At 52.8% G+C, this 26305-nt stretch overlaps 1 protein-coding gene across 2 annotated transcripts in view; it reads left to right on the forward strand.

Annotated features, from left to right (window-relative positions):
* Window positions 1–26305, forward strand: part of PPP1R37 (protein phosphatase 1 regulatory subunit 37) — a 35625-nt gene that overhangs the window by 3719 nt on the left and 5601 nt on the right. For both annotated transcript variants that reach the window (XM_016212553.2, XM_087826765.1), the window contains exons 2-4: window positions 23797–23894; window positions 25433–25478; window positions 25633–25733. In XM_016212553.2, the coding sequence (XP_016068039.2) occupies window positions 23797–23894; window positions 25433–25478; window positions 25633–25733 (245 nt within the window). The remainder of the gene's footprint in view (window positions 1–23796; window positions 23895–25432; window positions 25479–25632; window positions 25734–26305) is intronic.

A 26305-nucleotide genomic window follows, 5' to 3' on the forward strand; every position in this document is an offset into this window, starting at 1 on the left:
TCATCTGTGAAATAGTGATCCCTGCCCTGCTGACCACCCAGGATGTCTGAGTGGATAGGATGAACCTCGGTTGAATGTGGATGGAAAATGAAGCTTGGGGAGGAGGTAGGGTGGAAACTGTGAGTGGCAGAGGCTGCCTCAGTACTACCAGGCTGGGCATGTGTGCAATCTGCTCTTGGGGGAGGAGGGGGTGGAAGTGGGCACCAGCAGAGGAGGGGCTAGCTGGCTGCACCCTACCCTACCTCACCCCACCCTGTGGTGGCAGGCCTGTGGTTCCAGCTCTTCTGTGGGCCAAGGCCAGACTTGTACCAGGAACCCTTCCAGATCAAACTGCAAGAATGACCCAAGGCTCAGCTGTCTTCCTAGTCCCAGCTGCACACTGCGGGGAGACGTGGGGCTTGCAAGGCAGGTGTTGGAGAGCATGTGACATTGGCCACAGTCTGGAAGGCTTGTCTCCCCTTCCCTCTCGTCCTGCCAATGACTCATTCCCCACTTCCTGACCTTCAGCCCCGGAGAGTCAGTCTTGGAGTGTGTGTGTGTGGAGGGGGGGTATTGCCCACCAGGAGCTCCTGGTGTGGAGTGGAGGTGTCTGCAAGGTGAAGGGGCCCAAACATGCAGCCACCTGAGCTTGGGAGGGGTTGGAGGGGGCAGTGGAGGCAGGTGGCCATGGTGTTCTAAAGTTGGGCTCAGCGAGAGTGGAAGTGCTTTACTCTTTGTTCTCATTGAAACCTGGGCTGCACGTCTAGTCCTCGAAACTGGTTGGACAAGTAGAAATGAACCTGTCAGTGGTAGAGAGAGGCCCTCGGTTAAAATTCAACTCTTTTGAGCCCTCGCCCAGTGGCTCGGTTGGAGCATCGTCCAGTACACCGAAAGTTTGTGGGTTTGATTCCCAATTGGGGCACATACCTGGATTGCGGATTCTCTCCCTGCTTGTGGTGCATGCGGGAGGTGACCAATCCATGTTTCTCTCTCCTTTCTCTCTAAATACCAGTTAAAAAAAACCACCAACATATCCTTAGGTGAGGATTAAAAAGAAGAAAGAAATTTCAGCTTGTTTGAGCACAAGCGGTGGTGTTGCTGGCGAGTGGGGAATGGGGTCATGGGGGCGCAGCTTTGATGCTTTTGCCTGGATTTCCATCTGGGCCCAACCTCACCTACTTTGGGCATTAGTACTCTGCCGTGTGACTCTGGGTGTGATTTTTCTCTCTATAAAATGCAGCTGACAACAGTACCTCCTCATAGGGTGATGGTGAGGATTAAGTAAAGTAACAGTCTGTGCGTGAAAAAGGTGAAGGGATTAAACAAAAGCAAAACCAGAATCTCATAGACAGCAGTATGGCGATGCCAGAGGAAAAGGGGGTGGGAGGGAGGGAGGAGATGGTGAAGGGGGGATAAACGGTGACTGAAGGAGACTTGGTTTGGGGTGGTGAGCACACAGTACAATATACAGGTAATGGATTATGGAAGTGTACCCCTGAAACCTTTATAATTTTAATAACCAGTGTCTTCCTAATAAATTCAATTTAAAAAAAAGATAAAAGCCCATAGTGAGTGATCAGTAGGTGTCTCCCTGCTTTTCCTGTCATCGCCAGTCCGCCCCTACCCACAGCCCCCAACCTTTCGCGTGCTGCCTGCCTTTGTTGTGTGAGCACCCATATTCCCCAGGCCCGCCCCAGTGTGTCTGCTATCAGAGCCCTGCTGTCCCTCAGGCCTCAAGGTGAGTGCCCCAGCCGTCCCTGATTGGGCGTGGGAAATACATAAGGCCTGATCCCATCTGTTGCAAGCTGGGTGACTGTGAGCAAGTTGCCTAACCTCTCTGAGCTGAAACTAAATCAGCATGTCTTGGCCCACCAGCCTGAGAGGCTTGAAGGGCATCAAGATTCTAAACTGAAAGTGTTAGCCCCAGCTTCTCCAGATACCAGCCAATGACTTTGGACAAGTTTCAGCTCCTCCCTGAACCTTAGTCCCCCTCAGTAGAATGCCCCCTGCCCCTACTCTAGCCCTCTGCCCTGGCAGAACACAACCTGGTTGATGGTACTGTGGCATGAGTGCCTGCTGCCAGGCCCTTTGCACACTCAAACTCAGGCAGGCTGCCCTCATTCTTTCCGCCTTCAACTCTTTATTTGTGTCCGCATCATATTTCCCTCTTCAAGGGCAAAGACTGTGTGTGAGTCACCTCTGTGACTTCAGTCTGGTGCACAGGAGGGCTTGGGTGCTGGACAAATGGCAGAGGAATGAGGTTTTTCCTCATACCCGTGGTGGTATTTGGGAGAAAGCTGTTTGGTGTAGTTAATCCAGTCTGTTCCAGGACAAGGGCCCTTCCTCAGAGATCTGTAGGCTGGCTATGGCACCATCCGGAGCCCCAGAAAGAGCATGCAGCTCTGGAGCACAGCAGGGACTCAGCAGATAGTCTTGAGTAAGGCAGTGGAAGAGTGTGTGTGTATGTGTGTACGTGTAAACAAACAAACCAAGTCAAGGGCCCGCCCAGTAAGCACTCAGGAAGGGGTTCACTGTGGTTCAGACAGGAGTCCTGAAAGTGTCATTCCTCTGTCCTCAGCTTGGGTTTCTTGTTTTGGCCCTTGGCCTGAGTTCTTACTGTGCTACATAGTGCCTAGAATGTGGTGGGTGTTCAGTACATCATGGCTGAATGTGCAGCTCTGACCCTGTGACCAGCCATTCATTTAGCAAGGAGAGGCCATGCCAGGTGTGGGGTCAGGGAAGAAGACACGCCCAGTCCCTGCCTCCGTGGAGGTCACAGTCGGGTGAGGGAGACACACAGCAAACAATTCTAATAAGTCACAGTGCCCCGGACTGTGACTAGGAAGAGCTCATGCAGTGTATGCGGGAGGGCAGAGCAGAGGTAGCTTCTTGGAGGAAGGGCCATGGGGTCTAAAGAAATCACAGGAGTTAGCCAGGTGAGGAGCAGTCGGAAGGATGTGCAGAGTGTTGGAAGCGGAGGGAGAGAGTGAATGAGGTGCTTCTGAGGAACAGAAAAAAGCCAGTGTTACTGGAGTGGGGAATCTGGAGGTGGAGGCCGGAGGGTCAGAGGTGAGACTGGAGAAGGTGGAGAGACCACCTGCAGGGTGGGGCCTCCTGGACCAAGTTTTAATAGAACCTTTGGGGTGTGTGTGTGTGTGAAGGGGGTTGGGTAGAAGCCAGGAGACCAGGGAGGTGGCCATGGGTCAGGAGCCTGTAGACCCAGCTGTGTGGCCCTGCATTGGCTAATAGCTGACACTTCGCTGAGTTATTCATTAGGTTTAGGTGAACCTCTCCTCCCCCCTCCCCCTCCCCCTCCTCCCCGCCCCCAGAAGGTTTTGCCATCACCAGTGTTTTCTGTAACACTTTTTTTCTTTTTTTTTTTTTTTTTTAAATATATCTTTATTGACTTCAGAGAGAAGAAGGGAGAGGGAGAGAGAGAAACATCAATGATGAGAGAGTCATTGATCGGCTGCCTCCTGCACGCCCCTGACTGGGGATCGAGCCCACAACCCAGGCATGTGCCCTGACTGGGAATTGAGCCATGATCTCCTGGATCCTAGGTCGATGCTCAGCCACTGAGCCATGCCCAGCTAGGCAACTGTAACACTTCTAAGGTTACAGTTTCCCCCACCCATTCTCTCCTCCCTTTCCCCCCTAGTCTCTTCATCCTGCCCTCTCCCTCCTGGGGTGGTGGGTAGCACGTGATACACCACCTCAGCAAGTGGCTTCACTTGTATGGTCTCTTTAGTTCGCACACTTTCCAGATCCAGAAAGCAATAAAAAAACAGGTCCAGGCCCTGCTGGGGTCTTAGCATAATATAGGTATTCTATGACTTGTAAAATCCAGGGAATTCTGAATTTCAGAATGTACCTGGCTCAAGGGTTTACAACAGGAGATTCCTTCTTGATTCTGTGAAATGGTAGTAACATGATAGGCAGCTCGGGGTTCCTGCTTTGGAACTACTGGTGCCATTCACTTAGTTTCAGTGCCTCAGAGTCTCTCTCTGTGGGGGGACTGAGGATTAATTCCTACTCGGAAAGCAACTGGAACACTTAATAGCTGTTGCAGGCACTCAGGAAGACCTTGGTCAAGTAGAATGAGTACTTGCCCCTGCCATGAGCCTGCCCTGGCTCCCTCCCCTAAAAGCAGTGACACTCTCACTTCCCTGGGTTGGTTGGGATAGGGAAGCACTCTGCCTGGATACGAATTCAGCTGCATGAATGTGTGTATGTCCAGAAACCTCCCTGTGCCATCTGGTCCTGGGCATGAGGCCATTTGCATATACGAAGAGTCTGTTTCAAAGTTTTCTGACTCCCTGGGAGGAGCCAGGCCATTGCTGCTGGGAGCACATCCAGACTCCAGTGTAGGGCAGATCTGGTGAGAATGTCCCAGGCCCTGGATGTCACTGCTCCTAGGCAGGCACCGCCACTGCCCACTGTGGCCCCAGTGTTGCCGGGTTAGGGTGGCCCACTGCATTTAGGCAGCTGGAGTAGATTTGGGGCAGCCTACTCTGTGGCTGAGCCCAGGTGGGGCTTGGGTGTAGCTGCACTGGAGGCTGGGATCTGGTTCTGTTAGTGAGGGAGAAAGGGGATTCAGAGGCTGGGTGCCCATAGGAATGATGGACATCATCACACTTCGGTCATGTTTCCCCGAATTCATAAGGCTGTTCCATGAAGGCAGGGCCCACTGTGGTTTGGCCCCTCTCAGTGTCCCTAGAGCCCCTTGCAGTGCCCAGCATTCCACAGGCCCTCATGCTGGATGGATTGGTGGTGGATGGAGGTACACAGTAGGCACTCTATTTTATTTTTTTTAACATATTTTTATTGATTTCAGAGAGAGGAAAGGAGGGAGGGAGAGAGAGAGAGAAACATCAATGATAACAGAGTCATTGATTGGCTGCCTAGCCTGCAACCTGGGCATGTGCCCTGACGGGGAATTGAACCCCGATCTCCTGGATCCTAGGTTGATATTCAACCACTGAGCCACGCCCGGCCGGGCAGTAGGCACTCTAAAGTTAGCCTACCCCCTTCTTTACTCTCTGTTAGCTGGTATGGAGCCGGTGCCCCAAGGTGGGGGTGTTGGTCTGAAAGTGTCTGCTGACAGCTGCTCGGCTCTTGTGACTTGCCTGCCATGTGACTTGCCTGCCGCCCTCTCCTTTCCCAGCAGAAGCCCGCATTGGGAGCCCTGCAGTCTGATGCTCTGGAGGCCTTGTTGGATCCTAGCTGGGATCCTCCCTGGTTGGGTGGGTGGGCCTCTGTTGGAACCCATTGGGATCGGACTCGTGTGCCACCTTCACGCCCACTCTTCCGTCTCTCCACAATCTTCCTGTCACGCCAGCTGCCGTCACCATGTAGTGGGAGAGCTGCTATGGTGTGTGCAGGCCTCCCGTTGTGCAAAGCTAAGCACCTTCACAACTGAGCTCACTGGGTTGCTCAGAGCAGCAGGGCAGGAGGGGCTGCCAGAAGGTGAAAGCAAACAACAGGGAAGTGACTCTGCGCAGGGGTCCTGCTTCCAGTCCATGATGGTGATGGTGGTGGTGTTGGTGGTGGTGACAATCATGGCCCTTGTTATGGAGCTCTTACCAGGCCCAGCTCCTCACATGCATTTACTCATTTAATCTTCACAGCAGCGAGAGGAGGTAAGCCAAGGGTCAGGGGGTGCCGTGGTCAAACCAGACAGAATGGTTTCCATCCTCTGCTCTGCTCCTTCATAACCACAGGAAAATCCACACTCCTGAGCCTGATGGGAGGCCCTTCCCACGATGCTGAACTTGCCCTCCCCCTCCTGACCCACAGATATTGTGGCTCCCTCTGCTCATTGTGCCCTTCGCCAGTCCCCTACCTTTCCCGACCAACTCCTGCTCACCCTTCCGCACTGGTTCACATGTCACCTTGGCGAGGCCCTCCTTAGTCCCAGAATGCTGCTGCGCTCTACCAGGTTCCCATGACACCTTTCCACACTGTTGTTATTTGTTTGGGTCCATCTCCCCCCACTGGACCCAGAAGCTTCATGAGGGACTGCATCTAGTCCCTCTGGCTCCCGGGAGGAGGCAAACCACTAAACACCCAGGCACCTTGGTGACTCCCAGCAAAGTGGGTCTGCTAGCGAGCACCCCAGGTTGGGTCTTCAGAAGGGTTGGGGGTTGTGAAGAAAGCAGGAGGAAGATGTCATTCATTGGATCATGTGTTCACGCATCCATTTCTTCATTCGTTCCTTACCAATACTTGCTTGTTTGCCTCTACTTCGCTCTGCCTGTGCCAGGTAGAATCCTGACTACTCTCCCTGCTTTGTGATGCTCCCTCTGCATTGTTGAAAAAGCCAACCTCCTCCCCTGCTTCAAATCACATTTTGTGACCTACTCCCCACTGCCTGTCACACCCAGTCCAGGGTCCCTGCACCAGTTTTGGTTACCCAGCCCCTGCCACCCTCACTGACCACAGCCGGATGACAGCAAGTTAACACAAGTCCCTGTGAGATGCTGGGCTTTAGGTACTGGACCAGCCCTGCCCTCATGCAGCCCAGGTCCAGAAAAGAAGTGTGAAGGGGAAGGGGGGACACCAAGTCTGCCTCTGGCGTCCCCTTGCCTGGTCTGGCAGACCCCCGAGCTAACCAGCCCGATAGATTGCGGGAGTGTAGGACTGGGATGCAGACCTATCTTTGCTTTTGACTTGCTGTGGGTTGTAGGCCAAGGCACTGCCCTCTCTGTGCAGCAAGATGGTGTCTGAGGCCCTGAACAGGTAGCTCAGTTCGTTGGAGCATCCTGATATACCAAGGCTGTGGTTTGATCCCTGGTCAGGGTGCATGCAATAAGCAACCAATGAATGCATGAGTGGGTGGAACAACAAATGGATGTTTCTCTCTTGCTTCTCTCTCTCTCTCTCATTCTAAAATCAATCTAAAAAAAAAAAAGATGGTGTCTGAGGTCCTTTCCCACGGTGTGTTTCCCCATCTCTACATAGGTCACACCCACAATTTAGGAAACTGAATGGATCCTAGGACCTCCTTCCTGTCATGGGTTGGGGCTGAGAGAGCCCAGGTTCTGATTCCTGATCTGCCTTTCTACCTCCGTGACAGGTGACCTGATTCCCTGTTGCCCTAACAGCAAGGTGTGTCACAGGAGGGAGGTGGCGGATGGCAGTATTGTCCAGCACCCAGCTCAGGCCTCCATCCTCTTCTCCTCCTTCGTCTCACTTCTTGGCCTGTAACCCCCTTCTTTCCCTGGCTCGGAATCCTTGCTGCCTACCCCATCGTTCCCCACTATGGTCAAATTGACCAGGAAGTGCTGTGTTCCCCTGGGGAGGGAGCTTTCTTCCTTGGTGGGCCTGGGCTCAGCCCTCGGGATCTGCAATGCTAAGCTTTTCTGGGCTCCCCTGTCACAGCCCTGCCTACTCTGGGTCATCCCTGTCTGGGGACTGAGCCCTGAGAGGGCAGGGCAGGGGTTGTCTCGGTCACTGTTGTGTCCCCGCACCCCTCCAGACACAAGGCAGGTGCTCAGTGAGTGTCCTTCCGTTAGGATGGAGGTGGGGGGAATGGGTATGGGCAGATCCCAGAGGCCGAGCCATCCATGGAACCCTGCCTTGAGCTCCATGCCTGATAGCACCTGACCCTATCTGGTCCTGGGGAAGACATCCTAGGCCGATTGGTCCAGTGGGTGGAGCAGGCGGCTAAAGGGCCCCATCTGATTTACTGGGCAGCCACCAACTGTTGAGTTCAAATGCCTATGCTGTCTGAGCACCCAGCCTAGAGATTCTAGCTGGAGCCCCTCCCCCATCTCCAGAGTCTGGATTACCTGGAGTGGAGGGGTAATCTCTTTATTTTACAAATGAGGCCTGGGAGGAAGGGCCTGGCACTCCAGACAGGGCTCCTGCGGCTCTCCTCTGCCCCCTCCACCTTGGACTTCAGCAAGCACTGATGTGTTCTCTGTCTCTTTAGCTTCTGGACATTTTATATAAATGGAATCATGTAATATGTGGCCTTTTGTATCTGGCTTCTTTCACTGATTGTGATGTTTTCAGAGTTCACGCACTTATCTGTCCATCATTCCTTCTTGTTGCCGAACATACGTTCCATTATTCAGATGCCCCACATTTTATTGATCTATCCATCCGTTGATGCACACTTGGGTTGTTTCCACTCTCGCTGTTATGAATAACAATGCTGTGGGCATTAATGTACAAGTTTTTGTGTGGACGTATGTTTTTACTTCCCTAGGAGTAGAAGTACTGGGTCTCCCGGTAACTGTTGAACCGTTTGAGCGAATACAGAACGAGTTTCCCAGGCTGCTGCCCCATTTGACATTCCTCCACATCCTTGTTGCTGTCTGTCCCTTTGCTTCTAGTCACCCTGGAGGGTATAAAGTGGGATTTCATTGTGGCTGTGATTTGCATTTCCCTGGTGGCTGATGACATTGAACATCTTTTCATGGGCTTACTGGGCACCTATGTATCTTCTCTGGAGAAGTGTCTATTCAGATCCTTTGCCCATTTAAAAGTTGGATTGTTTGCCTTTTTATTATTGAGTTGTGAGGATTCTATATATATTCTAGATGCAGGCTCTTATCAGAGAAATGATTTGCACCACCTGGAATGTTTTCAACGTTAAATGCCAGAGCATTTCCTTCCCATCTCTTCTATGGCTAGAAACACTGCCATAGACAAATAAAAATAAAACTTGGAGGGTACTGCATTGAGTATCCTGTATTTTCACTTCATTTTCGCATTTTGTACAAAGTATGATTAAAATATATCACTGGGCCATTGTAATTTGTTCTAGCCATTTCCGCACTGCTGGGCATTGAGGTCCTTTCCAGTTTCCAGTTGCATAAATAATGCAGTGACGTTCGTCCTTGTCCATAAATCTTCATGTTCCTCATGGGGAGCTTTCTCTGAAGAAATTCCTAGAAGGTGGTTTTACCAGATCAGAGGGTAGAAAGGAACCTTTGAAGCCTCAGATGCCGCCTGTGCCTGCCTAGGACTGTGAGCCTCGAGCTTGAGTCCTGTCGCTCTTTAAAAATGTTTTTATTACTGCTATATGCCAAGAGGATGATTGCAAGACTGCAGTTATCCTCTAAAGGAGACATACACACAATAGGATTGAATGTATATGGTGACAGTTACTCTCCCAAAAGTGTGCATTGGGTTGGGGTAGAGTTGAAGAGTTACAAGTAAGTAGTCAGGGAAACAGTGCCTTATGCTGACAGTCATGGCAAGCCTTGGAAGTTTAAAAAGAACATATTTGCCAAAGAGAACTTACAGATGCACATGACCGATGGTTACCAACCAGCTGATTAAACAAGAGCATGTAAGACAAGTGATGGGGAGAGGTGAGCCCCCACATTCTGACAGGACTAAGGCATAAAAGATAAGCACTCTGAAAAGCTGTGTTTAAATAGTGTTTTAGTTTTTATCCACAGTTTTCTTCTAGGCACTCTCTGAAAATTCCCTAGAGATTGTCAGCTCACTCACTACCAGTTATGGTCTGCTGGATTGTGACTGTATCTCTTGATTTTTAAAAAATAAATGAGTGAATGATATTTGCCTTTGGGTATCTTGATGCCAACATGGTGTCTCGTTTTAATGAGCATTCCTTTGACTGGCAGTTAACCTGCTTATTGTTAACATGTTAGATAATTTGGGGAGTTTTTTCATACCTTTTGCCTATTTTTGTTTTGGGACCTTTTGTAAGGACTCCTTTGAAAACATTGATTCTTGGAATTTTATTATACAGATATAATTACCCTCATTTATCACTTGCCCTGCTGGAAAGGTGTGTGTAGGGGGAGCAAGACACCTCTTTCCTTCTTAAAAAGAGTCACTTTCTCCTTTGCTCTTTCAATGGGTCTCCATAGCAGGGTCCCTGTCCCAACCTAAGCAGCTGGGGTGGGGGTGGAGGAGCGCTGGTGGCTGGTCAGAGAGGGGGGCGGGGACTGGTGGGAGGGCGCTTTAGTGGCAGCCAGGCCTGGGCAAAGCGACAGCAGGTTACAGAGAGGGTCCCCAGTAAACACAACGGCAGCTACTGTTTGCTGAGCAACCTGGTGGAGCTGGTGGAGCCCCTTACTTTGTGGGCCAGAGCCATCCATCACTTGCTAAGATTGTGCTCCTTTGCAGAAGGTGGCCAAAGCCAGGGCATTTCTGTCCAGGTTCCTGGACACATCACTCTGCCACAGCTACAGAGGCTCAGTGAGTCCTAGGAGCCCAGACTCCAGCTCCTCTCACTGCAGGGCCACCACAACATCACCACCCCGAGTGGGAGGGTCCCTTTTATCATATGCCATCCTTCCCCCATTCCCCCAGTAGCTCCCTGATCCCTGTTATCTGGCTGGCCCTGCAGGCTGTGGCCTCTCCTGTGGTCTCCTGCCTCATCTCAGGTATCCCTCTTGGTTTTGCTCCAGCAGCCACAGGCCAGGCCTCTTTCCCCTGCCTGGGAGGGTTTCCCCAACTTCTGTGTGGCTACTGATTGTTCGCACCCCCTTACTTTCTTGTGCCCTCATCCCCTCCAGTGTTAAGCAGCTTGGGAGCAAATGGTCGGCTGTTGCGTTCACTGCTGTAGCCCTGGCATGTAACTAGTGCCTGGCACTATAGAAATATTGGAAGGAAGGAATTTCTGACTCTTACCTTTAGGTCTCAGCCTAAATGTTCCTTCCTTTTGCTGGTCTTTCCTAACTCCAATCTAAATTTGCATACCTACTTTACACAGAAGAGTGTTTTTCTTATAATTTGACATTTTTTTATCCTCACCTGAGGATATGCTTTTTATTGATTTTTTTTTTAGAGAGAGAATCATCAATGTGAGAGAAACATTGGTTGCCTCCCACATGCGCCCTAACCAGGAATCAAACCCGCAACCTGTTGGTGTATGGGATGACGCTCCAACCAATTGAGCCCCCCAGCCAGGGCTAATTTGACGTTTTTATTTGTGTACTTCTTTGTCTGCCTTCCTAGCAATTACTCCCCAGGTCTGTTTTGTTTTCCATTGTCTGCTCAGCCCAAGTTGTTTGGTAAAGAATGAATAAATATCTCCTTTAGTTCCCAAACAGACCTTCTGAGGGTAAGTGGTGTACTCATCTTTCACGGGTGAGGAAAAGGGAGGTTGGGCAGTGGGAAGTTCTAGGCACCTAATTTCCATCCTGGAGCCTTGGCTGGACCAGTAAACAGCTCACAGTTACTTGATTTTCAGATTCCAAACTAGAGCTCCCCCAGTGCCTCTGAGTGCAGCTGGCCATCTGGTGCCCCTGCCTGAAGCGGGCAGCCTGAAATAGCCCGCCTGCTTCTGGCAAGGCTGGTTGTCCCCTGATGGGCACCACCTTTCTTGGAGACCCCCTTCTCAAGCTTGGCCTGTTGCCTCCTGGGACTTTGGTGGACAGCAGTAATGGGAAGCATGAGCCACTGAGTGACTTGCAGACCTTTTTCAAGCACCTCGGTGCCCCCAACACAGTGCTGGGTCCTTACCTGTTTGCTTTATTTGACCCTGATAGTGACCTTCAGTTTTCCAGAGGCGCCATAAACTCTCCTCCGAGCCTTTTTTTTTTTTTTTTAACTTTTATAACTTATGTGTGTATGCTGAAAAGTATGGTGTTTAGTTTGCTTGGTTTTGCGTTTTATAAAAATGGTGTTGTGTTTCCAGTTTCACCCATGTAAGTGCTCTAGAATATTCCATCGGATGGCCAAATCTTAGGTTGTCCATTGTGCCATTGGTGGATGTTTGGGCCGTTTCCAGCTTTCACAGTTATAAATTGGTGCAGCTATGAACCTTCTGGTACATGTCACCTATGGCATGAGCAAGGTTTTCCAGGGCACAGACCTGCTTATAGCTGATGAGTCTGTGCAGCTTTGCACGGTAATGCCAGACCCTCTCGCTTGCTCTCCCTCCTTTACTTGGCTAACTCCTGCTCATGCTCCTAGGCTCACCTGCCCGCCTTTTTTCCTTCAGCAGCTACCTGTGGAGCACCTGCCGCATGCCAGGTGCAGTTATGCTGTGGGATGTGATGGTAAATGAGACTCTCAGTCCTAGTGCTCACATGGCCAAGTGATATTAGGTACCTCTCCTCCAGGAAGCCTTCCCTGACCCCCAGACTGAGTTAGGTGCTGTCCTGGGCTCCCCTGCCCCAACCCTGCCCACTCTGTGTCATCACTGTGTAGGGATGGGTCTGTCTCCCTCAATGGACTGGGAGCCCTGTGTAGATAGTGACCAGAGCTGTTCTGGATGCTGTATCCCCAGCATCACCCACACGGAGGTGAAGGATTCAATGAAGGATTTCTGGAGTTACTGCTGAGACACTCACCCTTGAGGCAGGTGGGATTAAGAGAAAGAAATGGAATCCAGTATTCACTACTTGCTGGAGTTCAACCTGGGCCCCAGGCCCATCTGGCCCAAAGCCCAGCACTTCCCCAAATGGCTGAGCCCACAAGATGTCTGGCCCTGTGCTCAGCCCTGTGACAGATGGAGGAGATACGGCCGCTGCCCTCGGCCGTTTAGAGATGAGACGCTGCCCAGCTGCTCATTCCTCTGACAGTGTGCAGGGCTGGGGCAGTGCACAGTCAGGGGCACCACTAGGAGAAGTGTGAGGCTCACCCGGCCCTCTGGGAGCTAGAGAGTCAGCGTGGGTGTTCTTTTGAGGGTGAGACCAGGAGGCTGTGTGAACTCTGCAATAAGTGGATGAGGCGAGGGTCGTGGGTCCCAGAGGAGCTGTTGGGGCTGTGCAGGCCATTGTGGGCCCACAGGTCAGTGACAACAGGAACCTTAACAGCTGGTGTTTACAGAGCGCCCACTGTGTGCCAGGCCCAGTGCTAAGCGCTCTGCATGCACCAGCTGATTCTGTTTGTGCTGTATCCTATGAGGTAGCTGGAACTGTTGAGGGAAGACCCCGAGATGCAGAGGGTGAAGTCCAACTCACCTGGCTAGTTGGTGGTCACCCCTAGCAGCCTGGCCCCTTCTGGCTGCCCTGCTTGACAGCGACTAGCAGGCCTGCCCCGGGAGGTTTCCTCCTGTGCATGTGACTGCGCAGCAGAGCTGTGAGCTGGAACAGCATCTCCCCTTTGAAGATGGGTAGACTGAGGAACAGAGTGCTTGGCCCCCAGCCCCAGTTTGTGTATGGAGGCACAGGCAGCCTTGCTGGGCTGCTCCATCTGGAGCTCGCACTCCCAACCATAAAAGTTCCCCTCAAGGGCTCTTCTCTCCTGCTGCTGCTGCTGGTGCTTGTATGTCCCCAAGTTTTCACTCTGCACCCTCAAGCACCCAGCCCTGTGTAAATATTTGTCTGTGGGCAAACAGGAGCGTGTGTGACCAGTATTTCCAAGACCGATGGCAGGGGACAAGGTGGCAGGAGACACCAGGTGAGCCTCCAGCTGGAGCCAATGGCTTTGAGACTTTTGCTCATCTAGCAGCCACTCTAGGGTGTTGCTGAGGTATCAGGCCTGGACCTGCGGTGACAGTGGCTCCCGTTTACCAGGCACTAACCCTGTGCCAGATGCTTTACACAAGTGATCTCAGTGCCTGCTTCTGGGTATGTGTCTCAGTCTCGTAAGCCCCATTTTCCAGATGAGAAGACCCAACCATGAAGAGATTAGGGCCCTCTCCTGTGCTGGTTGGGTCTATTTAAGTGGTCAGGGCCAGAAGCCATAGGGAGCCGCATGAGGTAACTAAGGGTCTTCACTGGAAGGACACAGGGCCTCTGCCAATTCAGGGGGTGTGGGGTGTGGAGGAGGTCCTGAACGCCAACAGGAACCAGGACAGGTGCCAGCTCTCCAGGCCACATGCACTCGTATTTTGTTCATTTTTCTGTCTGGTCCTGAGCCAGACAAACCTGGCCATCTTGGTGGCCAGGACAGGACTTCCCAGTCCAAGTCCCACATCCTTCCTATGAATTGGGCTCACCTTGTGGGCGGTGGGGGGCAATTCTCACAGAAGGGGTCCTGGCTCTCAGACACCCCAAATAGGCACCACTAGACACACAATCTTACCTAGAGGCCATGCCCTCAACCATCAGGCCATACCATTCCATGTGGTGAGAAAGTGGATTCACGTCACAAGGCGGAAAGCCACCAGCGTCCTCAAATGTGCACATCCCTTTGGGGGCCTCTTCCAACTGGGAGCTCATTGAGACCACAGAGGACTCCCCTCCCCCACCACATAGACACATCCCAGCAGAAAGCCCTCAGTCAGTGAGACAGTCTTGGGCACTTGGGTTTTGTGGGTGTCATTAGCCTCCACTCACCACAGGATTGATGTGCTTCCGGCAGTCAGTGAGCCAGTTCTGAGCTCTGTACAGTCCATTGCTGGGAACACAGCAGTAGCCAAGGCAGACCTGGTGCCGCCTCACGGGCCCACTGTCCAGAAGGGGAGGCGAGGGAGGTAGTCAGCCAAGCAGCCAGGGGAGCCATTACAGACGGATACAAGGGTGTGGGAGGAAATGAGCCAAGGGCTGGGATAAACAATAAAGTGGCCAGGCTGGTGGGTGGGTCCTTGGCTTAGGTAAGAATATTGAATGTAAATTGCTCCGGGGGGGGGGGGGGATCCCCCACCCCACAGTTGAGCTTTGAAGGAAGTCAGGTCTGCCTGGACTCCCATGTCTGTCCCAGCTATGTGTTCTAGGCAAGTTCTCTACCTCCCTGAGCCTCAGTTTCTTCTTCTGGAAATGGTGGGGGAGGGGTATCTGCCTCCTAAAGAGTGGTTGTGAACAGAAAGGTAGTCAAGTGTGATTAAGAGCAAGGACTGTGGCCAGGTCAGTGTGGCTAAGTTGGTTGAGCATTGTCCCATGCACCAAAAGGTTGCTGGTTCAATTCCCGGTCAGGGCACATGTCTGAGTTGTGGGCTCGATCCCCAGTCGGGGGCGTGCAGGAGGCAGCCAATCAATGACTCTCATCATTGATGTTTCTATCTCTCTCTCCCTCTCCTTCCCTCTTTCTGAAATCATTAAAGATATATTTAAAAAATAAATAAATAAAAATCAATAAAAACATATTTTAAAAAGAAAAAGACCAAGGGCCCCACCTGTTTCCTTTACTGGCTCTGTGACCTTGGGCAGGCTCCTTAATTCGCCTTACCTCAGTTTCCCTAATTGAAGAATGGGGATAATAAATCCTACCTGACAGGGTTGTCGAAAGCAATAAATGAAGTAATATATGTAAAATGCTATGTAAGTGTTGGCTAGTCTCAGTAATCCAAAAAAAAAAAAAAGGTTGCAGGTTCGATCCCCAGTTAGGGCACTAAGGGAAGCAACTTATCGATGTTTCTCTCTCACATCAGTGTTTCTGTCCCCCTCCTATCCTCCCTTTGTATCTCTCTAAAAAAAAAGTTGCCTGTTACACAGCTGGGACTAAGGTGCTGGGACTAAGGTGGGGTATAAATATTAGTTGCCTGTTACACAGCTGCGACTAAGGTGCTGGGACTAAGAGGGGTATAAATATTAGTGCACCCTGTGCGCCTGGGGACTCGGGGATTAAGGCCTTCACCTTCCTCTTTATCCAAGAGCACCATTGGCCTTATGAGGCTCCTACTGTGGTAAGTCATATGTGGTCGGCTTCATTCTTTCTACCCTGATAGACTTGGAAAGCCTTAGGCATCTTCTGACTGCACGTGTTTCCGTAACAGGATCTTCAGTTAGGCAAGCTTGGAAGGTCAGGGGGGGGTGGGGGAGTGGAACAGGCCCCTGCCATCTGCCATCTCCGCACTTCACTGGAGTGAGCACGTCCTTCCTCGTCCATGCCTGGGGCCCTTGGTCTGGAGGCAGGATTCCTGGCTGGTTGCATGAGCCCAGCCCACCCCCTGCAGCTGGCCATCCTTCCTGAGTCTTGATATTTCCCTCTTAGGAGAAGGCAGGGATAGAAACTCTTCTCACCCAAGACCCTACTGGCATCATGGCCCCTCAGTGGGCCTGGGGAGGGGCACAGGAGCCCAGGAGAAAAGGGCTGGCCATCCTAGACCTAGGGAGCCACTGGTCTAGGACAGAGAGTGAACAAGTAAACAGGTTGGGGTGCATGCTGTGAGGAACAGAGACACAGTGGAGGGGTGTGTGTGTGTGTGTGTGTGTGTGTGTGTGTGGGAGTGGGAGTGTGCTGCTTTAAAAGGGGCCAGGGAATGCTTCTCAGAGGAGTTGACTTTTGAGCTGAGACCTGAATGACAACTTAGGAAGAGCTGGGTGAGGGGTGGGGTATAAGTATTAGTTGCACACCTGGAGGCAGAAACAAACAAGGTGAGGCTTGGGGTGGGGGGAGCTGGGAGGCTGTACAGGCAGAGGGTGAGGTGACCCCAATCCCCCATTGCAGTTAGAGATGCCTTGTCATGGGTGAGGAGGTCTCAGCATCAGTGCAGGGACAGAGCCTAGCTTGTTCCTTGGCCTGGTCACCACAAACTTAAAATGTGCCTGCCCATCTGTGAGGGCAGGGGCTGAAAAGAGGCGCATTTTCCTTTCCTGGGGGATCTGCTCGGAGTCTCCCTGCAGGTCCTCATCAGGTTTCTGGTGTCTAACCTGCCCTGGGCGAGTGCTTCCAGAGAGAGATGGAAAACCCAGAGGTGCCATCTGGGGTCTCCTCAGCTCTCCCCACCCTGGGCAGGGACAGGCAGAGGGGCTGCCCAAGCAGAGGCCCAGAGGGGTCTTGTAGACCTAACTGACTGGCTGGCTGGAGTGAGGTGTGGCAGACCCCTTCCCATTGAGGGTAGCTATTTTTTGAGTGGCACCTGGCATTGGTGTGGCTCAGGAACGGACCATTTTCGGACATGTGGCAGTTGGATGGGCAACTCTGCTGCGGAAGGTGCCATTTCCTGAGCTGGCTGTTTCCAGCCCCTTGTGAACTGTGCACCTGCTCCATCCCTCTGAGTTACTGAAAGGCTGCTAGGGCTGGAGGAAGTCTGAGTGGCGGTTCATTGGGAAGAATTACTCATGACCAGTGTCCCTTCATTTTTCCTAAAGAGCCATAGGCAACCCTGGCCAGTGTGGCTCAGTGGTTGAGCATCATCCCTTGCACCAGAGGTCTCTGGTTCTATTCCCTGTCGGGGCACCTGCCCAGGTTGTGGGCTCATCCCTGTGGGAGGTATGCAGGAGGCAGCCAATCAATGTTTCTCTCTCCCTTCCTCTCTCTCTAAAATCAATAAAAACATTTTTTTTTAAAGGCATAAGCACAGGTTTCTCTGAACATGCTGAGTGGCTAGAAATCTCCACGTGGGCCTCCACCTCCTGGCCGAGGCAGCTGCTCCCCTGCGTTCTCTCTAGGCTGTGTCACTGCCCCCATTCTATGGCCAGGCTCCCTGGCACCCAGCCGATGTCCCTCAGAGCACTCCGTGGGAACAGGGGGTGTGTTACTCTATGCCAGGTCCCTGGGGGAGCTCCCAGCCTGGCAGGGGAAAGGGTCCCTCAGGGGTGCTGGGCTGGGAGGCTCTGCCTCAGGAGTTGTAACTGATGTGAGCGAGGACGACCGAGGGTGCTTCCTCCTGGCAGATGAGTAGCTCCGGAGCTGACTTTGGAGTCTCAATTAGGAGACAGACTCTAAAAGCCACAGTGGCCCAGCAGTAAAAGAGGACATCCCCTGGAGTGTGTGGCCTGTGTGGTCACTCACGTGATGCTTCCTGTCTGGACTTCCTTTTGTCGTAGGTCGAGGTTCCAGTTGTGTTCTCTTTCCAGGGGTGCTGTGAGGCTTCAGTGAGCTCGGGCACAGTAGGGGCTGCCTGAGGTGAGCACTCAGTAAATGTAAGCTGTCAGTGGGGTCCCTGCAGAATATGGGGACACCGCCATCACCAAGTTGTTCTGGGAGCCCCAGGTTCCTGCCCCCCCATTGTGTGCCTCAGAATTCTCCTTTGATGCCCCTCCTTCTAACTGCCCTGTCCCTTGGGGTACAGATGTGAGGCTCCCTCCCTCCCTCCCTCCCTCCCTCCCTCCCTTCCTTCCTTCCTTCCTTCCTTCCTTCCATTTGAATGAGCACCTGCTGGGCTGGACCCTAGGGAGCCACCCAAGCTGGGCCTGGCTTTGTAATTAGGTTGTCATGAAAGGCCCATCTTGGCTTAACCCCAAGCTGACAGTCCCAGAGTGAGCTGGATTTCCCTCCCAGCCCAGATATGGCCTCTGTCCCCCTTTTGAGCCACCAGCTCTGAGCAACTGCTTTTTTCCCATTTAACTGTTTTAATGTGGACATCGTCAGACATATTCAAAAAGTTCAGTATAATGAACCTAATGAACCCACTTCCCACCACAGTCATGATCAGTACGTGGCCAGTCTGCATCCTCTGTGCTGCCCCTCCCCATTCTTTGCAGTAAGTCCTAGGTATCTATCATTTCACCTAGACATTTTCCTGAGTTGCTTCTGAAATGGTGGGGACACACAGCCCTGAGCCAGCCACCTCTGTTCTCTGCTGTCATCTCCCCAGGCCCAGGCTGAGGATGAGAGCACCGGGAAGGTGGCCAGGTTGGGGCTGTGCTCTCTGTCCCTGCACATGGAGGTTGGCTGGGTGTCGTGCTTGGAGAAGAACACAGCCTCTTCCTGGCACCCCGCTTGAAGGAGGCCACCCCCTGGAAGCAGGTGAAGCACCTGGGGACCCTCTGTCTCTGAGACCCAGCTTCGCTCTCCGTTAGTTGCTGTTTAACAATGAGCACAAGTTTTTCTTTGCCCCTTTATTTCGTAACAGGTGGCACTCCCAAGCACACTGGTCTGCACCGTGCTTTTTCCATGTAATGTATCTCGGCTTTTGTTCCTGTTGGCTCAGGGAGAGTGTCCTCATTCTCTGTGGCTACAGAGAGTTCCAGTGCCAGGGGAACTGGGGCTTACTGGCTGCTCCCCATCAATGGGTATTGGTGTTGGTTCCAGGTCTGCATTTACAAACCTGCAACGAATGAGCTTATAGGTATATAATTTGGCACCTTTGCAAGTGTATCTTAGGATGGCTCTCCAGGAATAGAATGGATGGAGCAAAGGGGATATGTATGTGTTTCTGTTTTGGAATTTTGACTGGTATTGCCAAATTGCCTTCAAAAGGGGTTGTACTGATTGGCACGTACACCAGCTGCTTGAGGGCACGAGCCTCCCAGTCTCACCAGCAGCACCTGCTGTCCAGCCTGTGGGTGTCGGCCTGTCTGTTAGGTGGAGAATGGGATGTGGGCCTACTTGCACTTAAATTGCATTTCTCTTATTCTGAGAATCACTGAGTGTTTGAGAATTCTGAACCCCACGTTTCTGCTTTGGGGAATGGACTTACGGAGGCCCTCTCAGAAGGCTGGAATGGGGAATGAGGCGGGCACCTCCCTGCTGGTGGAAGAGGCAGTAGTGGAGAATCCAGGATGTGGGGAAAGGCAGGCAGATGGGGAGCAGATCTGCCTCTTCTTTCAGCTGGAAGTGTCCTTGGGCAGGTCACTTCCCATTTCTGAGCCTTCTCTGGAGAGCAGGTTGGTCATCCCTGAGAGCCATCAGGGAAGAAGCGAGATCCATTTGTACATCACTTAGTCTGGGGTACGCGCAATGATGGCTCTGCAGAGCAACACAGAGGCCCCTCAGCAGTGTGTGTTCCCCTCCCCCTCCTCTGCTGAGGGAGGATTTTGGCGGGGGAGGGAGGCATGGGAAGGAGCATTGCTTGGAAATGTAGGGCAGTGGCTGAGAGATGGGTGAGAAACACACACCTGGAGTCAAACCACCCACTCTGGGCTGCGGGCCTTTGCTCCTCGGGCTCCGTCTCCCACGTGTGAGGCATGTGATCTTGGTCATGTGCCCTGCAAAGCCTGAACTGGTCACTGTGCGGCCCACTAAGGAAAATGCTGTGACCCAGGTTGGACTCCATGACTGTGTATTTAAAGTCAAATCAGATCTGGGTAGTTTAGTCTCGCCCGTTACCTGTGTGAGCCTAGACCCTGAGTAGAGGATGATAAAGCATGGCCCTTGGGGTGGCTGAGGGACTTTTGTGGGGCATAGGCAGCAGGGTGCCAAGCAGGGGACTGTTCAGGCCATGGTGGCCGGCATTAATGGCCATTTTCCACAGCTCAGGCTCCCAGCCTGTTAGCTGGGCCTTTCTCTGTCCTGCCTCAGGGTGTCATGTCACCATGTTCAGGGAACACCACACTCCGTCACTTCTGTTATGCTAATCCCAACAGCCTACCTTTTGGGGAACACAGTGGACTCCCCCACAGTTCTCCAGAGGAGCCACATTCCTATAGAAGACTATGCTTCCCCAGACCTTCTGTAGCTCCTGTCTCATGCAGAGAGGCCCAATTTGTCCCCCACTCACCACCATTTACCCCATCACACCTATCCCCCTGCCCACTGCTGTATTTGTATCTGTCTCACCTGTGTCCCCCCACTAGCTGTTGTAGCCCTGGTGGTGAGAGCTGGCCCCCTTCCCTCTTTTGTGTGTCGTCCGTCTGTCCCCCCCCCCCCCCCCCTTGCTTCCTTGTTTTTTACTCCCACTTGGATGGATGACTCTATCTGTCTCCCCCAGCTCCAGGCTGGCAGGGATGGCCTGAGTCATTGCCGCCCCCTGGTGTCCAACCTGTCCTTGCATCTCGTGGGTGCCTTTGCACCTGTGTGCAACGAGAGACAAACTTCTCTCTGCCTGTCATCTGATGCCCAGCATCCGGTTTCTCTGTCTCTTTGTGAGGGCCTTAGCAGGGGGAGGGGGAGGCAGGCTGTTTGCTCCACAGCCTCTTCCTGGGAAACTGGTGCCAGCTGCTGGGGCAGCAGAGGGTCACCCTGCTGGAGGCTCTGCTTGCCAGCTGCCCCATAGCACGGCCCTCCCCAGAGCTCACACCTTCTGCTTGACCCTGCCCAAAGTCCAGGGTCCCTTAGTCTGCCTGTGTCCCCTGTCTCTCCCTCAGGCTAGTCAAGGTAGTGTGAGAATGAAGCTCTGGTTTCAGAGCAAGGCAGTCTGGGTGTGTGTTCCAGTCCTGCCACACCTGGCTCTGTGACCTTGGGCAGACAGCTTGTCCTCTCTGAGCTTGGCTCCCCAATCTCATAGGACCAAGGATCCCCACTTCTGTTCCTTTGGTGCCTTTCCCTATTGCCGCCCCCACCTCCAAAGTGTGTTTCGGGCACCTGAGGGAAGTGACAAGATGCAGTTCTTATTCTTGTCATCAGGGGGCACCAAGCCCCTTCTCTGAGTGTATCTACCCCTCCTACCCACTGCCCTCAGTTTCCCCTTCTGTAAATGGGTGGGCAGGTTTAGTCTCCTGAGTTTTGGCTGTAACCTTGTGTGAAGCTGTGCCTTTGTCAAAACCTGGTAGATGCCTGGCTGAAGGGATGGTCAGATGGTAGCCATGGGTGGTGTGGAAGAGGCCAGGTTAGAGACCCTGGGTCTTTAGCTCACCAAGAGTATCCTTGAGGACTTTGGGACGCAGAAGGGAAGCTTTGCTCAGTCTGGGAGGTTAGGGAGGACTTCCTGGAGGAAGGGATGTTAGAGTTGAACACCTCAAGGACCGGTCGCAGTTTGAGGGGTTACTTAGGTGTCAGTTGTTCCTTATAGACAGTCTGGGATGCTAAGAACTGCTAGTGATGATCCCATGTGTGCCCAGTCCCTACTCCATCCCCATTTGACCTGACCAGGCCAACCCAGCCTGGGGCCTTTATGGAAGCATGTATCTCGGGGATAGGTTTGTGCCCTTTGGCCATCTGATGATAAAGCCTGTGGACCCCTTCTTGGAGTGATGATTTTTAAAGGCAAAAAATGAAATAGGCCTGGCTGGGCATGGCTCAGTGGTTGAGCGTCAACCTAGGATCCAGGCAATTGGGGTTTGATTCCCGGTCAGGGCACGATGCCAGGGTTGTGGGCTCGATCCCCAGTTGGGGGCGTGCAGGAGGCAGCCGATCAATGACGCTTTCATCATTGATGTTTCTTTCTCTCTCTCTCTCTCTCTCTGAAATCAATAAAGGTATATTTAAAAAGTTAATTAATTAAAAATAAAATAGGATTGCAAAGGATACCAGTTAAAATACAGTTAGCTAAATTTTTTAAAATTATTATCTAGTATTTATGTTTTCCTTGTTGACACATGAAAGAACAGGAGATAGCGGCTGCTCTGATGACTACCCTTTTCAAAGTAGTGACGAGCATCCTAAAGCTGCAGTAACGTGAAAGTATTTGCCATGTGGATTGATGACAGTCACAGGTCTGCTAAACACTGTTTTCTCTCTCTCTTTGCCTACATTAATCAGAAGAAAATGCTGAATTTCAGCTTCATACAGTTAGTGAAAACAGAGAGGCCATTTTCCCCACTCAAGTTCATAGGTTCCTGAGGGTCATGGACCCTGCTTGGCTGTAGTCGCTGAGGCAGCTGCTTGAGTCCCAAGGGCTGCCGTCCAGGCAAGGCCAGCTCCTGTTTTCCCCAGGGCTGGGGTATCAGGCACATGGCAGAGAGCTCCCTCGCTGGGTCTGCGGAGGACAGCTGGCACCCGGAGGGCTGCTCATGGCCTGCAGCTCCCCTCACCCCCGCAGGAAGAAGTCTGAGGCAGAGGACAGGCCTGACCTCTGGGCAGGCTGGGGTCTCTGTTGACTTCTTACCTCCAGTACAGTGGTTCCAGCCTCCCCACCCCCACCCAGCACAGTGGAGAGAGAGTTCTGGAACAAATGTTCCACTGTGACCTGCACCGCTGCCTGGTTGTGGGGAGGCAGCTTTCCTTTCCTGGACCTCAGCTTCCTGCCCTAGGAAACAGGGTAGTGACTGATGAGATTGGGATGCAGGGCCATTGGCAAGAGCATTGCCTGGAGGGAGAGTCTGCTCAGAGCAGCTTACCTGGAACCTCTGCAGGGGCTCCTGCTGGTCCCCAAGGGCCGGGCCAGGATGGCTCCAGGGTGAGGGAAGGCTGAGAAGGGCTGCCAGAAGCCCTCTTCCTGCCCCCTTTCCTGCCCACTACCTTCTGCTGGCCCCAAGAGCTTTCTACACCAGGCCTGCCCCGTCCCTCCGTCTCTCCCTTGCTCAGAGCCTTTCCTTCGTGTCCTCCTGGTCACCCTGGGGCAAAATCCAAGATCTAATAGCCAAAAACTGAAAACAATACAAATGTTTCACTACCTGGTAAATGGTACATCAGACAGCTACTTCGCAGCACTGTAAAAGGGCCCAAACTCAGAATCCTTATGCGCTGAAAGAAGCCACAAAGTCGCCATGCTGCTTACCTCCGTCTTTATTACATGTCTGGGAAAGGCCAATGTGTGCCGCCAGAAAAGCCAGTCTCCCTTCCGTGAGGTGGTGGGCCCTGGGCTGTGCAACTGCTGGGTTTGGGCTGCATCCCTTTGCCCAGCCCTGAGAGCCGTCGGGGAAGGCTTGCTGCTGAGGGCGTTTCAGAGTGGGGGTTTTCAGAGGCCACGCAGCAGTGCCATCAGGGGCTGAGTTTGAAGCCCGGCTCTTTCGCTTCCCAGCTGTGTGGCCTTAGGTGAGGAGCTTCACCTCTTTGAGCTCCACTGCTTCATAGGGCTGGAGTACAGGTTCATTCTCTCATCCAAAAAACAAATGCGTCAGACACCTGCTTTGGGCCTGGCCCTGGGCTAGACAGCCTTGGGGAACGGTAGTGACCCACACAGCCTCCGCCCTGCCCTTGTGGGGCTCCTAGTCTAGCAGGGGAGGCAGCTGACAAGTAGAACACTGTGTGATATTAGTTGTGTGTCATTCGTGTGAAATTGTTCGGGGAGCCATGGGGAGGTGTGGAGGGTGGGGTGACTTGGTTTGGGTGCACCTCCCCAGGACAGCAGTGGCAGCAAGGGCCCTCAATGGGAAGACGGAGACCAGTGAGTTGTTGGAAGGGGCATTTTATAGTGGGAAGGGGAGAGTGGAAGGGGGCTGGCAGAGGTCTTAGGACAGTGGGTGGAAGGGGCCCAGAATGTGGAAAGTCACAGGCAGGGGTCCTCTGTGCCTGCAGCCCAGAACGTGACTGTGGACGAGGTCATCGGCGCTTACAAGCAGGCCTGCCAGAAGCTGAACTGCAGACAGATCCCCAAGCTCCTCAGGCAGCTCCAGGTATGCCAGGCTGGGGAGGGAGTTAGGGGGAGGGGTGGGAAGGGGCCCCCTGAGTGAAGCTGTGCTCCCCATACCTCCCAGCAGCCGCACCTCCCAGCAGCCTGCGTGCCTCTGTTGTCTGCCCAGCAAGAGGGCGCATACAGCACTCCCACTGCCAAGGGCCCAAGTATGTACATACATCTTGGAAAATCCCCTGTTCAGCTGTAAAAGTAATCAGGGCTTGGTGGAAGACAGTTTAGATTGCTAACTAAATCTGTATCTCTTTGGCAGCAGTTCTTTTTGTTCAAATAAATGCTTCTTAATCTTTAAAAAAAGTAATCAGGCTCCTCATGAATATTTAAACAGTAGTGAATTATGTAAAGTAAAAATTTCAAGTATCTGTCACTCCACAGAGAAGTTCTGTTCCCCGGGGGGAAAGCCAAGTATACAGTATTTATTCTTAAAAGCCTGAATTACAAAAGTAATATATATTCTCTAATTTTTTAAAAATCAAAATATTACAGACATAGAAAGCAAAATTCATTTCTTGCCCAAGTCCAAACCCCAGGAGTTCCTTCTGTTGGCAGCTTGGGGTTTTGTCCTCTGGCCTCTCTTGGGCATTTGTAAGACGGTGGTCACTATGCAGACAGGAGGGCAGTCTCCGATTTTATATGACGAAGGTATTACTGTACCTGGACGTGCGCCAGCCCACCCCTACCCCACCCCCAGCTGTCTCCTGTAGGTGCCTTCCCTGTGGCCCACCAGCCTGGCCTAGTGGGTAAAGCACTGTAGTGCCCTGCAGAATGTTCCCAGGTTTCTGGTTTCCAGGGTTGTTGCTCCCTTGGACAGCGCACCTGTGAGCGGTCATCCTGGCCACCCATCCCTGCACACCTGGGTTAGGGGTTCTGTGGGGGATTCCAGAAGGTCTTATTGTCAGGTCCAGGGAAAAATGGCCATTCAGTGTGGTGGCCAGGAGTGTGGGCCCTTGGAGCTGGTCACTTGCCTGCCCTTACTAGCAAGTGACCCTAGACAAGGCTGGGCCTTAGCCTGTTTGTCTACACACGGGTTCATCACAGCACCTACCCTCTGGGTTGATGTGTGTAGAGCTCAGAGCCAGGAGGGGGCCGGGAAGATGCCTATCCATTACCTTTACTCTTCTTTATTGAATGCTAGCTGTGTGCCAGGCCTGCTACCCTGCCTTCACCCCAGGCCTTCTTGGGCTTGACCTGTCAGCTTTCGTGGCCTTAGTGCCTGCCTCACAGCCTTTGCACTGGCTCATCCCTTTGCCTGAAATGCTCGCCCTGGAGACACCCAGGGCCCACTCCCTCACTCCACTGAGGAGGCAGAGGGGCTACACCAGGCCTGCCTCGCCTCAGGTCCTATGGGTGAGGAACTGCCCTCCTCTCTGAGGTGCTATGTCCCTCCACCCCCACCTCAGAACACTGCCTCACCTCAGAAATAGCAGAGCGAGGTGGAGCCCCAACTGCCCCACTGTCAGGGTCCAGCCTGGCCCCTGCAGGTACCTCCTGCCTTAACCACCGTCCATTCCACTTTACCAGGAGTTCACGGACCTCGGGCACCGTATTGACTGTCTGGACCTGAAAGGTGTGTGTATGGACAGAGGCCGGGCGCCCTTGGGTAGTGGGCAGGGTCAAGCTTCCCTGGAGGTGGGTCCAAGGGCAGAATGTGGTTTGCACTCTGCCCCACCACGCACAGAAGCAAGCTCATGCATGCGTGCATGGTGCTCCATCTCTCCCAGGTGAAAAGCTCGACTACAAGGCCTGTGAGGCCCTGGAAGAGGTGTTCAAGAGGCTGCAGTTCAAGGTCGTGGATCTGGAGCAGACGAACCTGGACGAAGATGTGAGCAGCCTTTGCTTCCTGAGCCCCCTGGCTTGCTAGAGGTTTGGGGGCCAGGGCACTGCAAGAGGAGGGAACACCCTCGGACTAAGGCTGGGCAGGGCCTCTTGAGGGACAAAGCAGGGAGACATCCAGTGTGACTAGTGTGAATGGAAGGAATGTTGGGCTCTGGGGCGGGGCCCAGAGAGAAGGGGTCTTACAGACCCACCCCAAGGGAAGGGGCTTTGTAAGCAAGGGACATACTTAGGGAGCCAGACTGGAGAGGAGGCTTGTGGCCACCTGGAGCCTTTCTAGGAGTGTCCCTCCCCACCCCACACCCCACCACACCCCATCATGGTATCTGCAGGGGAGGGGGTTCAAAAAACTTTTTTTAAAATTGATTTTTAGAGGTGGGGGAGGGGAAAGAGAGAGAAACATCGAAGTGAGAGAGAGACATTATCGGTTGCCTCTCACATGCCCTGACTGGGGATCAAACCTGAGACCTTCCAGTGCACAGGACACAACTCCAACCAACTCAGCCACACCCCACACCTTCCAGGGCAGGTTTGAGAAAGTTCTGAAAGCAGCCTCCCTGA

The sequence above is a fragment of the Miniopterus natalensis genome, chromosome 18 (genome assembly GCF_054644295.1).
Source record: "Miniopterus natalensis isolate mMinNat1 chromosome 18, mMinNat1.hap1, whole genome shotgun sequence".
In the NCBI taxonomy this organism is placed as follows: Eukaryota; Metazoa; Chordata; class Mammalia; order Chiroptera; family Miniopteridae; genus Miniopterus; species Miniopterus natalensis.